Genomic DNA, 14,765 nt, shown 5'->3' on the forward strand with positions numbered 1-14,765 from the left:
AATCTCAGCAGAGCCAAGTGAGACCATATTCTTGGCCTGGAAGCTTCTTTCTGTGATGTTGTTTTCACCCTTGTCATAATGTGAAACTCAGAATATAATGTTACACTTAAGTGAAACTTGGCCTCTGTGAATTCCTCTTCTGTCCTGTGCAAAGGTCTTGACATATCAGCTCCTCCTTCTTGTTGGGACAATGATAAGATAACCAGCCAGGCAGACCCTGTGGGAACAGCCGTATCCAGTCAATGGAGACAGTCTCTCCTTTTCTCCCAAGAGCATTATATTTCATCTCTTCTCCAGGTGGTCACATGATGGCTGTCCACTAGTTAGCCAGCAGCTCTTGACTCCAGCTGAGCTCAGGACTTTGAGGGGAAAATGCAGGCTGGATGACTGACCAGCTTCCAGAGAAATTCTGTGCAGGTTTGGGATGGGGAAAGATGTTTCCCCATTTAGACACACCAAATGACAGTTTCCTTTGAGAGATCAGTGAGATGTGGGATGGGTAGAACCCCAGAATAAGAGACTCAAGTTTGTTCCCGGGACAAACACGCCGTTGGCGAGGAACTGGGTCCAAGCCAAGCTAAAAGGAGCAGGATGGACTTGGCGAGAGTGATATGCAGCCTGCAGAGAAAGCTGCATCCCAGCAGAACTGACCAAGGAGGGAGCCAAAGATCTCTGAGTGGCTGTAGGCACCATGTCCAGGAGAGGAGCATTCCAGGACCAGGAAGACCAGGGGCTGATGTTTACTGAGTCCCTGCCAGCACCAGGTGCTCTACTTCACTGATACCATCACATTTAACCCTCGGTCAATTATTTGAGGTAAGTGCTATGATTAGTCTCTCTTTACAAATGGGCAAGTGAAGGCTCAGAGGGGTTGCAGGAACTCTGGCCACTCAGCAGGTGAAGAACAGGTCTAGGGCTCAAACCTAGGATTTGCACACTCGATGGTCAAAATTCTCACTAAAGCACTCCATTTCGTCATGGTCATGGCAAGAAACAAAAACGAAAACGAAAACCAAAAAGAACGACAACAAAGGAGCAGGACTTCTGGACTGGCTGTGTGAGGAGCTTGGGGGTCCCTCTTTCCCATAAAACAGCTGTTTAAGAAAATTTTAAATATCAATTATTAAAATCTGTAGATATTGTCCTAAGGGCATATAACAAATGGAGAAACATTCATTCAAGAAAATCTACTAAATCTTGGTAAGAAGGTGAGATTTATGGCGTTTGAACCACCACCCATTCCCTTATTCCCTCTCAGCTCCATCTCTTGGAAATTACGCCAGGCACTTGGCACTAGGCAGGTATGGACAATAACACAGGGGCTCCCTCTCCCTCCAGCTCCCATTTTAGGGTACAGTTTTGACCCAAGAGTGGCAAGATGTTAGTGTTTCTCATCTCTTGAGGCCCCGTGTTGAAGAAATTCTATTCCAGGCATAACCAAGATGTCTGAGACCCCTCCTTCCCACTGAGCCCTCAGTCATACAGCAGAAGCTCTGCTCCATGTGCAGCAAGCTGAGAATACTGGGGCCTCAAATGCCCCACCCCTGCTCACTCCTAGGATGCCGGAAGGGACACACAGAGAATGACAAGGCCTATCCTCCCATCCCAGTATCCACTCGTAGAGCAGGAGTGTCACTGCAGGGAAGCAGATATCTGTGCCCATTTCTGGCTCCTGTGCAGTGCTGCAGAGGTTCTTCCATGGGGAAAAAGAAGACAGTAAGGATGATGAAGAAAGAGCTCACAGCTCTGCCTGAGGGGACTGATTTTATTTAGAACAGAAAGGGGAGAATTCCATACATCAGGGAAATGTTGACAACAATGCAGATCTTGGTGGAGAGAAGTTAAAAAGATGCTCGTAGCTCCATGGTACTGGTAGCAACAAACGAAAGGGCAGGATAACCAGAAATTTACTAGAGCAGTGGGTAAAGAGACCCCCCAAAAGAATCTTCTTGGGGTCACAGTCCACGGCAGGGGTCAGAAGGTCGCGTGCATGCACCCACTCAGGAGCAATCAGCAGGATGTGGGTGGCCTTGATGGCATCCCCAGTCCACGCAGAGATCCATTAGCAAAGGATAGCTACATCACTGGCACAAAGGGCGTAAGCACACTCTGACCAAATACTGGCTCATGGCAACTCCCAGAAAGCCAGGCTTAAAAATAAAAGCACACACATCCCTGACAGTAGTCTGTTACACGGTTTTGTGTGCTTAAGGCTGTGCCCTCTCAGGAGTGATCAGAGAAGAAACATCCAAGCTACTAGTCCCTGGCTGAATGTGGGGAAAAATGTAAATTCCTGGAACCATGATAGATGTCTCCAAGTCTTCTCTCTCTCTCTCTCTCTCACACACACACACACAAATGGGAAGGAGTAAGTACATAACTTGTCAAAGGCCTTAATCACAACTTTTGACAAATATGTGGCTTATGCTAATACAGGGGACACTCCTAGGTAACTAGGCTAAAAATTAAACACAAAGAAAAAAATCTGAGCAAGGATATTGAATGTGGAATATTGCGGGGGATGGGGGTGGTCAGGGATTGATTGACTTTAGATAATTAGTCCAGCCAAGTCAATAAACAAACAAATGAATAAACAAGCAACAAGAGACTCAGGCAGGGATGGGGGAGAACCACTATCTAGAATAACTACTATACTTCATCTAAAATGTCCAGTTTAGACGTGTACAAAAAAAGAACATGTGGTACACAGTGGAAAAAAGCAGGCAATAGACGGTGTTTGAGGGGGCCAAGAAGTGACACAAAAATGTCAAGGCAGCTATTATAAGTATGTTCAAAAACCTAAAGGAAACCATGTTTAACGAATTAGAGGAAAGCTCTTCCCATAAGCGGCCTGAGGTGACCTCTGAAAATGGTTCCCTATTCACTTGACCCAGAGGACCCCACAAAATCATGCAAATAAAGAAGTTCAAATCTTTGTGTTCACTTTAAGAACACTCGTGAAACTGCCCAGGCCATCGAGGGTGTGCATATGTGAAAAGCCACCAAGTATCGGAAGGATGTCACATTACAGAAGCAATGTGTGCCACTCCATTGTTACAATGGTGGAGTTGGGAGGTGTGCCCAGGCCCAACAGTGGGGCTGGATGCAGAGTCAGTGGCCCAAAAAAAGTGCAGAATTTTTGCTTTATGTGCTTAAAAATGCAGAGAGTAATGCTGAGCTTAAGGGTTTAGATGTGGACTCTCTGGTCACCGAGCACAGCCAATGAACAAAGCTCCCAAGATGCAGCACAGAACTTACAGAGCTCACGGGCAGATTAACCCACACACGAGCTCTCCCTTTCACATTGAGATGATCCTCACTGAAAAAGAACAAATTGTTCCTAAACCAGAAGAAGAGGTTGCACAGAAAAAAGAGATATCCCAGAAGAAACTGAAGAAACAAAAAGTTATGGCCTGGGAATATATTCAGCATTAAATAAATGCTAACAAAAGTAAAAATAAATAAGAATTAAAGGAAAGCATGATGATGTCTTATTATATAGAAAATAAGAAGAAATAAAATAAATAAAACAAAGAGAGATAAAATGTTTTAAAAAGAACCAAATGGAAATTCTAGAGTTGAAAAGTAAAATAAGCAAAATGAAAAATTCAGTAGATTCAACAGGAGATTTGACATAGCAGAGGAAAAAATAAGCAAATTTGAAGATAGATAAATAGAAATTAATGCAATCTGAAGAACAGAGAAGGAAAAGGAATGAAGAAAAATGAACAGAGCCTCAGACTAATGTGGGACATCAATATGCACACCAACATATGCATAAGGAGACTACCAGGAAGGGAGGAGAGAGAAAAGGGGAAGAATAAATATTCTAAGAAATAATGGCTGAAAAATTCATAAGTTTGGTGATAAACATTAATGTACACACCCAAGAAGCTCAATAAATTCCAAGTAGAGTAATTCAAAGAGACATTCAGGCAGATCATAGTCAGTATGTTGAAAGACAAAACAGAGAAAATCTTGAAAGCTCTAAGAGAAAATGACTCATCCTGTACACAAGAAGTTCAATAACAGCTAACTTTGCATCAGAAACAATGGAGGCCAAAAGGCTGTGTGAAGACGTATTTAAAGTGCTGAAAGTTGACCCAAAACACACACACACAGACATACACACACACACAAATAAACGTGTCACCCAAGAACATTACATCCAGCAAAACTATCTTTCTAAAACTAAATGAAATATATTCCCAGACAAACAAAATCTGAGAGAATGTGTTGCCAGCAGATCTGTCTAACAAGAAATACTAAAGGAAATACTTCAGACAATGACAATAATGGCACAAAGGAGGCAGATGGAAACAAAGCTATTTTGAAGCAAGGAAATGATACCAGAGGATAACCTGAACCTAAAGGAGGAAATGAAGAGAACCAGAAATGGCAAACAAGATTAATATAACAAATGATAAATATACACTTGATATCTTTGCTTCTCTCAACTGCTTTAAAAGACATTAAGATTGTAAAAATTAATAATCTCAACAATATATTGTTGGGTTTGTAACATTTATAGAATATATATATATATATATATATATATATACCGGGGGTGCCAAAAAATGTATACACATTTTAAGAGATGTTATCTATGCTCAGGGGGTAGTTCGCCATAATCAGAGGTGTCTGGATGCTGATGGTAACCACTTGAGCACCTCTTGTAATTGCAGAAGTCAAACGTGACTTGTATTCATCTTTTGTTATCAGCATATATTGAGTATTAAAATTAATACAGATTTTTCCTTTCTTAAAATGTGCACACATATTTTTATCTCTCTCTCTCTCTCTCTCTCTCTCTCTCTCTCTCTATATATATATATATATATATATATATATATATATATGTATATATATAGATAGATAGAGATAGATAGAGATATAAATATATCTCTATCTATCTATATATAGAGAGATTATTGATATATATATCTATATATCTATATATATATATATATCTCAATAATACCATAGAAAGTGGGGACAGAATGGAGCTATATAGAAGTAAAGTTTCTCTATTTCAATGGAATTAAGTTAGTATAAATGTAAACTAAATTTTGATATATTTAAAGTGCATATTGTAATCCCTAAGTCAACCACTAAGAAAATAATTCAAAATTTAATTTAAAAAATTTTAAAGGAATTAAATTTTTGCACTAGAAAGTGCTTAATACCAAAGAAGGCAGTGAAGGAGGAGTACAGAAACAAAAAAATGCAGGAGACATATAGAAAACAAAAAGCAACATGGGAGATATAAATCTGACCATATCAATAATATTAAACGTAAATGAATTCAACAATATAAACAAAAGGTAGGGGTGGACAGATTGGATAACAAAAGAAGACTTAACTATATCCTGTCTACAAGAAAAACACGACAATTTCAAAAATACAAATAGATTAACAGAAAAGATGAAAAATATATACCAGACAAAATGCAATCATATGAGAGCTGGAGTGGTACAGTGATATTAGACAAAATCTACTTTAAAACAAAAAATGTTACTAAAGGTTAAAAGAGACATTTCAAAATGATAGTCAATGTGTCAAGAAGATATACAATTATAAACATATATGTATTTAACATCAGAGCCCCAAACACATGAAACAAAAACTGATAGAATTGAAGAGAGAAATGGACAATTTAACAGTAACAGTTAGAGACTTCAAAATCACACTTTGAATAATGGTTAGAACAAATATCAGATTATTAAACAAGGACTTAGAAGACATGAATGACACTACAAATCACTTAGATCCAACAGATTTCCATAGAGCACTCTACCCAGTAATGGGAGAATTACCCATTCTTCCTAAGATCATGTGGAACATTCTCCACAATAGACCATGGTAGAAGATAGACTATAGAACAAGCTTAATAAATTAAAAATACCAAATATAGTCACTAACCACAATGGAATTAAATTAGAATATGTGATTAAAATAGCACATAACGGCCAGTAGGTCAAAGAAGAAATCACAAAGGAAACTAGAAAATACTTTTCAGATAAAAGAAAACAAAGCCTCAACATAGCAAATCATATAAGATTCAGCTAGAGCAGTGCTCAGAGAGAAATTTATAGGTGTAAATGTATATTTAAAAAAATTAGAAATATCTCATATCAATAACCTAACCTTCCACCTGAAGAAACTAGAAGAGTAAACTAAAGGCAAAGTGAGTAGAAGGAAGGAAAAATTGAAGATTAGAACAGAAACAAATGAAATAGAGAATATTAAAACAATGAAGAAAAATAATGAATGAAACCAAAAGTTGATTCTTTGAAAGATGGCTAGACTGACCAAGAGAAAAAGAAATAGACTCATATTACTAAAATTGGGAATAAAAAGAGGATACATCACTACTGATTTCATGGGAATAAAAGGGACTATAAAATAATGTTATGAACAACAGTATGCCAACAAATTAGGTAACTTGGATGAAATGGACAAATTCCTAGAAAGACACAAAGTACCAAAACTGATTAAAGAAGGAAGTTTTTGCAAATTTAAAAGGTAAAGAGCTTGAATTAGGCCCAGGCCCCAATGGCTTCACTGGTGAATTCTACTGAAATGTAAAAAATAATTGATACCAGTCCTTCACAACCTCTTTCAAAAAATAGAAGAGGTGAGAACACTTTCTAATTCATTTTATGTGTTTAGTACTACCCTTTACCAAGACAGGACAAAGACATCACAAGAATAGAAAACTACTGATCAATATCCTGTATGAATATCAACACAAAAATTCTCTACAAAATACAGCAACTAGAAAAATAATCCAGCAACATATAAAAAGGATTATGTACCACAAGCAAATAGGATTTATTCCATGAAAACATTGGTTGTAAGCATTTCAAAATCAATGACTGTAATAGACCATATCAATAGAATAAGGGACAAACATGTTCATCTTCAATGATGCAGAAAATGCATTTGACAAAATCCAATATCCTTTCATGATTAAAAACACATTCTGGAAATAGAATGAAACTTCCTCAACTTCATAAAAGGAAGGTACAAAAAAATCTAGCTAACATTCTAGTTTATGGTGAAAGACTGAATGCTTCCCCCAAGGATCAGGAACAAGACAAGGATGTCTGCTCTTGTTCTCTTCAGTGTTGGACTGGAAGTGCTACCTAGGGAAATTAGGCAAGAAAAAGAAATAAAAAGGTTTGAGATTGAAAAGAAAGAAGTAAAACTATCTCTATTGGCAAATGACATAATATTGTATGTAGATAATGATAAAGACTTGATGAAAAACTCTTGTATTAAAATAAATTACAGGCATCACACTTCCTGATTTGAAACTATACTACAGGGCTATAATAATCAAAACAGTATGGTATCATCATAAAAACAGACATATAGATCAATGAAACGGAATAGAGAGCCCAGAAATAAACCCATGCACATATGGTCAATTAATTTATGACAAAGGAGCCTAAAATATACAATGGGGAAATGATAGTCGGTCCCTTCAATAAATGGTGCTGGGAAAACTGGATGGCCACATGCCAAAGAGTGAAGCTGGACCCCTACTTACACCACACATAGAAGTCAACTCAAAGTGGATTAAAGACTTGAACATAGACCTAAAAGCATAAAACTCCTAAAAGAAAATAAGGGAGTAAACTCTTTGACATTGGTCGTGGCGATGATTTTTTGGATTTGAAACTAAAGCAAAGGCAACAAAAGCAAAGATAAACAAGTGGGACTATATCAAACTAAAAAGTTTCTGCACAGTAAAGGAAGCAATCAACAAAATGAAAAGGCAACATACAGAATGGGAGAAAATATTTGCAAATCACATATCTGGTAAGGGGTTAATATAAAAATATATAAAGAACTCATACAACTCAATATCAATCAATCAATCAATCAATAAACAAACAAACTGATTAAAAAGTGGGAAAAGGAACCAAATAGACATTTTTCCAGAGAAGACAGTACAAATGGCCAACAGGTACATGAAAAGGTGCTTAACATCAGTAATCATCATGGAAATGTAAATCCAAACCACAATGAGATACCACCTCACACCTGTCAGAACAGCTATCATCACAAAGACAAGAAATAACAGGTATGGGTGAGGATGTGGTGAAAAGAGAACACTTGTGCACTTAGTGGGAATACAAATTGATGCAGCCACTATGGAAAACAGTATCGAGGGTCCTCAAAAACTTAAAAATAGAACTACAGTATGATACAGCAATCACACTCCTGGGTACATATCCAAAGGAAATGAGAACAGGATAGCAAAGTGATAGCTGCACCACCATTCATTGCAGCACTATTCACAATAGCCAAGACATGGAAACAACCTAAGTGTTGTTCAACAGGTAAATGGATAAAGAAGATGTGGTATATATACATACAATTAAATATTATTCAGCCATGAGAAAGAAGGAAACCCTGCCCTTTGAGATAACATGGATGGACATTGAGGGCATTATGCTAAATTGAATAACACAGACAGAGCAAGACAAATACTGTATGGTATCACATAATGTGGAACTCCACCTCCCCACCCCCAACACACACACACAAATATCAAACTCTTAGAAATAGAAAGTAGAAAAGTGGTTGCCAGAGGCTGAGGGATTGGGGAAACAGGGAGAGATTGATAAAAGGGTACAAACTTTCAGCTATGAGGTGAATATAATTAAAATTTAAAAATTAAATAAATTCAGCAAGTTTGTAAGATATGAGATCAACACACAAAAAGCAATTGTATTTCTACATACCAGCATCTGAAACTGAAGTTTTTAAGAAAGCTAACTATGTGAGGTGATAGATATGTTAATTAACTTGACTATGGAAATCATTTCACAATGTATACATATATCAAATTGTACACACACACACATATATATATATATGTATATTATTTATTATATATATAATTTATTTGTCAATTGTACCTCAATAAAGCTGGGGAATAAAAAGGAAAACCATTCCATTTACAAAAGCACGGAAAAGAATGAAATAGGAATAATTTTAACAAGAAAAGTGTTAAGACTTGCATGTAGGAAACTACAAAACACTATTGAAAGAAATTAAAGAAGATCTAAATAAGAAATTAAAGAAGATCTAGGGCTGGTCCGGTGGCTCAAGTGGTTGGAGCTCCATGCTCCTAATTCCGAAGGCTGCCGGTTCGATTCCCACATGGGCCAGTTCATGAAGGTTGCCAGTTCAACTCCTCGGGTCCTGCAAGGGATGGTGGGCTCCGCCCCCTGCAACTAAGATTGAAAACGGCACCTTGAGCTGAGCTGCTGCTGAGCTCCCAGATGGCTCAGTTGGTTGGAGCATGTCCTCTCAACCACAGGGTTTCCAGTTCAATTCCTCGATTCCCGCAAGGGATGGTGGGCTGCACCCCTGCAACTAGCAACGGCAACTGGACCTGGAGCTGAGCTGTGCCCTCCACAACTAAGATCGAAAGGAGAACAACCTGACTTGTAAAAAAAAAAAAGTCCTGGAAGTACACACTGTTCACCAATAAAGTCCTGTTCCCTTTCCCCAATTAAAAAAAAAAAAAAGATCTAAATCCATATTTATGGATTGGAAGATTTAACATTATTAAGATGGGAATACTCCTAAAAGTGATCTAGAGAGTCAATTAAATTCTTATCAAAATCCCAGCTTGCCTTTCTTTGCAGATATTGACAGGCTGATCCTAAAATTCATATAGAAGTCTGAGAGACTTTGAATAGCCAAACCATCTTGAAAAAGAAGAACAAAGTTGGGGGCTAACACTTCCTGGTTTCAAAATGTACTTACTCCAAAGCTACAGTAATCAAAACTGTGGTATTGTCATAAGGACATACATACGGATCACTGGAATAGGGTTGCAAATGTGGAAATTTATGATCTATAAGTTTTCAACAAAGGTACAAGACAATTCAATTCAATAAATGGTGCTGAAACAACAGAATATCCACATGTAAAAGAATTAAGTTAGACTCCACCTCATATCACACACAAGAATTAGCTCAAAATTTATCATACTTCTTAATTTAATAGCTAAAAGTATAAAACTCTTAGAGGAAAACATAGAAATAAATCTTCATGACCTTCAGTTAGGCAATGGTTTCTTAGATTTGACCACAAAAGAAAAAGCAACAAAAGGACAAAAATAGATAAATTGGACTCCCCCAAAATTAAATATTTTTTTTGCTTCAAAGGACACTATCAAAAAAGTGAAAAGGTAACTCACTGAATGTGTGAAATGTCTGCAAATTATATATCTGATAAGGGTCTGGTATCCGGAGTATATAAAGAGCTCTTACACATTAAAATAAAAAGGCAAAAAAAAAAAAAAAAAAGAACAAAACAAAAAAACAACAACAAACACCCTAATTTAAAAACAGGCAAAGCATTTAAGTAGACATTTCTAAGGAAGATATACAAGAAATGGTCAATAATTCTTGAAAAGATGCTCAACACCATTAGTCATTACAGAAATACATATCAAAACCATAATAAATGGATAACTATAATAAAAAAGATGACAATAGCAAGTGTTGGCAAGGATGTGGAAAAACCAGAACACTCATATATTGTTGGTGGGAATGTAAAATGGTGCAGCCACTTTGGACAACAGTTTGACAGTTTCTCAAGAAGTTGTACACTGAGTTTACCATTTGACCCAGCAATTCCATGCCTAGGTATGTATCTAAGAGCAATGAAAATACATGTCTACCCCAAAATTTGTATATAAATGTTCATAACAGCATTATTCATGATAGGCACAAAGTGGAAACAATCCGATGTTCATTAATAGATGAAGAAATAAACACAATGTAGTTGTATATCCATATAATGGAATATTATTCAGCCATGAAAAGGAGTGAAATAAAGATACACGTTACAACATGAATGAACCTTGGAAACATTATGCTAAGTGAACAAAGCAAGTCATGAAAGACCATGTCTTATATGATTCAATTTGTATGAAATGTCCAGAAGGAAAATCTATAAAGACAGTTAGAGTGCTTAGGCTGGGGTACGGGTGTGGTGGGGAGTGATTGTTAACGGTTTTCTTTCTTTTTTTTTTTTTTGCGGAGGGGTGGGTGGTGATAAAAATGTGAACTTAGATTGTGGTATACTTGATTATGAACATACAAAACCATTTAAATTGGTGAGTTTTATGGTATGTGAATTACATCTCGATGAAGATATTTTAAAAACTAAAAAGAAAATCCCTTAGAACTGATGGGAGAGAGCAGTTATCCTCTCTGCCCAGCTAATGCTGCAGCAGACCCTCCCTTAACTGATGACAGGCAGCAGGAAGCCTAGATGTCTCAGAGTCACACGCACATCACATTACCCGGACTCCCAATGCCCCCTCACCTCTAGGACACATCCTAAACAAGGCTCTAGAGCTCGGGTTTACAGAATGGTTTATTAAATGGGATCTGGCAGTTCTGACATTACATTTCTGGGTGTGCTTCTTGGTCATCCGTCCAGGTCTGCAGGCTGGGGTTCTGAGAACAGAGCAGGAGTGTCAGGGGTCTCCAGAGGCTGGCCACGCCTGTGCTGTGCCCATCACGTCCCCCTTCTCCCCATGACAGGTGCAAGACCCTGCGCTCCTCCCCACTTTGGATGGAGCACAGGCAGCCTGCATAGGACACCTCCCATTAGGAACTGGGTGCGATCCCCACCCACCCACACCCATGTGCCACATTATACACTCTCCCCTGACTGTGACTCTCAGCTCCAGAAGTCCCTCCTCAGGGGCAGCTGAAGAAACAGCCCCACTGCTTCCACCATGGAAGACTTATAGGAATGTGTCTTTTTTCACTCAGTTTTAAGGAAGAACTGGGTTATTGCAGGAAGAGGTCTGCTTATTTGGGACACTTGTTGCATTTAGGCAATAAACTGATACAAGCTTCTGGTTGTCTATTTCCATACATTCGCAAAATAACTCATAGGGATGTTAAAAAGTGTATGAGAATGAACACCCATTTCTTCTGTTGGCTCACATACACAACTGGGGAGCCACGTAACTGTGCTTTCAGATTGCTCGTTAATTAAGATTGCCTATGAAGAAGAGTGCATTTGTTCTTCCTTGCAATAATCCCATGGACCAAATGAAAACTATATTGCAAATCCTTTAACTAAGGAATATGATTCAAGCTTCTTTGCTCAATCTGGGTTAACTGTCACTTCCATGGCTTCATGGTAGACAGCCAGCCTGCCTGTCACTTTCCTCCCATCCCCCCTTGTCCCCTCCTCTTCCCTTCCATTTTCAACAAACATAATTTATCACCTATTCTGCCACCAGGCACCTACACATGCTGTGCTGTGTGGTGTCAGGGCACCACCTCCCTGGTCCCTGCATGCAGCCCTCACTGCATCCTGTGCTGTGGCATTCATGCTGAAGAATGTCATCGGTTTTCAGGATCTTTTAGTTTACATCATCTACTTGGAATCTTGGAAAAGTGCATGTGGTATGGATGCAGAGAACCCTCAGCGATTCTTCTGGAATGACCATCACTCATGTGGACTGGCTATCCTCACAGTGAGCACAGAGCAGCATTGTTTCCTGGAGTGGCTCCGTGACTCCTGCTGCCGGGGCCAGCCCCAGAGCATACAGAGAATGTGGCCCATTGCTGGGCACTGAGTGTGGCCACACAGGCTGCAGCCCGGACTTCCCTGCCCACATTGAGCAATCTTGATAGGGGTCAGGACCCACGGCCACTTCCTTGACATGTGGAAGTTGCCCGTGCATCCCTGGGTCTTCAGAGCTGGGATGCTGCCTCAGAGGTGGTATGGGCCGTGTGTCCTTGCTGAGTTCTGAGACCTGTATCAGGAGCAGGAGAAGGCTGGTAGCTTCTCCTGGGCCTGAGGCAGCCTTGTGTGAAGCAGGAGTGATGGTCTCTTTGGGGAAGCACATGGATTTCCCTACTCCATGTCCAGGAGGAGGAACCTGTGCTGGCTCGAGGCAGCGTGGGCTTCACTTACGCCTCCCTCACGGCCACTGCAGGACCTGCCATGCCACGTGACGGCCCCAGAGGCTCTGCCACCGTGGGGATGTCTGCTCACCTCTTGAAGAGCTGACCTGTGAGGACTCCGTGCTCCCAGAGGGCCCGTGGATATCAAGACTGTACAGGCGGGGCCATGCAGACCCCTCGCTGAGTATCCCCCAGACTGGAGCAAGCCACTCAGAAGAGGCCAGTGGCCGCAAGAGGAGACAGGAAGAGTGGGTGCTGGGGGGCAGGGATGATGGGGGTGGTGTCGGACGTGGTCTCCTCTGGCTCGCTGTCCCTATCGTCCAGGCCTTCGGCGAGGGCTGGGATGATCCTGACCACACTGTCTTGAAAGTGCACTTGCTTCTTCTTGGCCAGAGAATAAGCGGGCTCCAGAGCCAGCTCCGTCAGGGTGTCTGGGTGCTGGAGGGCGCTGGGCTTCCTGGTGCCCTTCAGGATGCTCTTCATGTGGATGAAGAGGGAGCTGGGCCCCTCCTTGAGGGCTCCGTGGAAAGTGTAAGTTTGCTCGGTGTCCCCAGAACCAGTGGTGCTCATGGCGCTGCTGGAGGGGTCCGTGTACTGCTCCGGGGGGGCCGGCACCTCATGGGCAGCTTTGCTCCTCTTGCGTTTACTCAGTAGGAAGTAGGCCAGGCCGGTGACGATGAGCATGGAGCCTGGAAGAGATTGGGAGGTCAGGATGCTGGGTGTGTCCTGGAGAAAAGCCAGAGGCTGTCCAAGCCCACTATTCCCAAAGGCCTCTGTCGCACACCCGTGTGGCCACACTCAGGCCCACTGCCCTCCAGCCTTCATGCCTAACTTGGCCTCATACACCCACATGAGACTTGGGGGGCAGCAGGCCTAACGCTCTGCTGAGGTCTGTTGGCAAGGTGCATGCTGCGCTAGGGCCCTGACCCTGACTGTGAGCTAGCAGACCTGTACCTGAGGCTCCCTTCCTATTGGCAGCTGACCCTGGTGCTGCCTGAACAGCCTCCCATCTCCACGCTCAGCCTCCCTCTTAGGAAGGCTAATTGGAGCTGGCTCCGTGACACCTTCAGTGGGCCCGGACTCTATATTGCTTACTGGGCCCCACGTGCTGAACTGGACTTCCTTCCCACTTTCACTCAGCCTCCTCAATGGACACTGAGGAAAGTGCAGATACCCTTAGGTAGGGCTGGCATCACACTGGCCCCTCCTGGCCCCCACGCAGCCTCCAGGCCAGAGGCCCCTGGATCCCAGGCTGAGGCTTGCTGCCCTGGGTTTCCTGCTGGAGCCCTGCCCCATCCAGAGGAAGGGTGGAGGTGGCGGTCCTGCCTGTCAGGCCAGAGCCTCCTGTGCCCCTCATTTCCTAAGGAGTGGGAGTCTGTGGGTTGCTCCGGCCTCTGCTGTGCTGATAGCTGTTCAGGAGTCCACTGGGGGGCCGTGAGCAGTGGCCTTCAGAGGCTGTGAGCGGTACGGTAAGAGAAACCACAGGAAGCAAAAGAGGCTCTGCCTTCCATTCCTGTCTCCCTGGGCAGGTGGCTTCCTGGCATTTTAGATCATCGTGAAGAGAGGCACAGCTTTCATAGCTGGGAGGAGAGAAGAGGAGAGTACTAGCAGAAAAGGTCATGGATAAAACCCAGGAGGTGGGAGCACTGAGTCCTCACTTCTGCGATCAGGAATCAGGCTGAGCAGCAGTGTCTAGGAGGTGAAGTGGAAGAAGAGATTGGGGCTGTGAGGGTCTTTTGGGGTCCCATCCTTGTGTGCCTTCCAAATCAGGCTGAGGAGTTTGGACCTGAATCAGTAAGC

General features: G+C 41.4%; 1 protein-coding gene across 3 annotated transcripts in view; it reads right to left on the bottom strand.

The window, feature by feature from the left end:
• Window positions 1–10,956: 10,956 nt before the first annotated feature.
• The window catches only part of TMEM72 (transmembrane protein 72), a 28,407-nt gene continuing 24,598 nt past the window's right edge, over window positions 10,957–14,765 (bottom strand). For all 3 annotated transcript variants that reach the window (XM_019710282.3, XM_019710281.3, XM_019710283.3), the window contains one exon: window positions 10,957–13,654. In XM_019710282.3, the coding sequence (XP_019565841.2) occupies window positions 13,176–13,654 (479 nt within the window). In that variant the 3' untranslated portion in view covers window positions 10,957–13,175. The remainder of the gene's footprint in view (window positions 13,655–14,765) is intronic.

Source organism: Rhinolophus sinicus, chromosome 15 (genome assembly GCF_057876585.1).
Source record: "Rhinolophus sinicus isolate RSI-liver-muscle chromosome 15, RSI-T2T, whole genome shotgun sequence".
NCBI classification, from domain to species: Eukaryota; Metazoa; Chordata; class Mammalia; order Chiroptera; family Rhinolophidae; genus Rhinolophus; species Rhinolophus sinicus.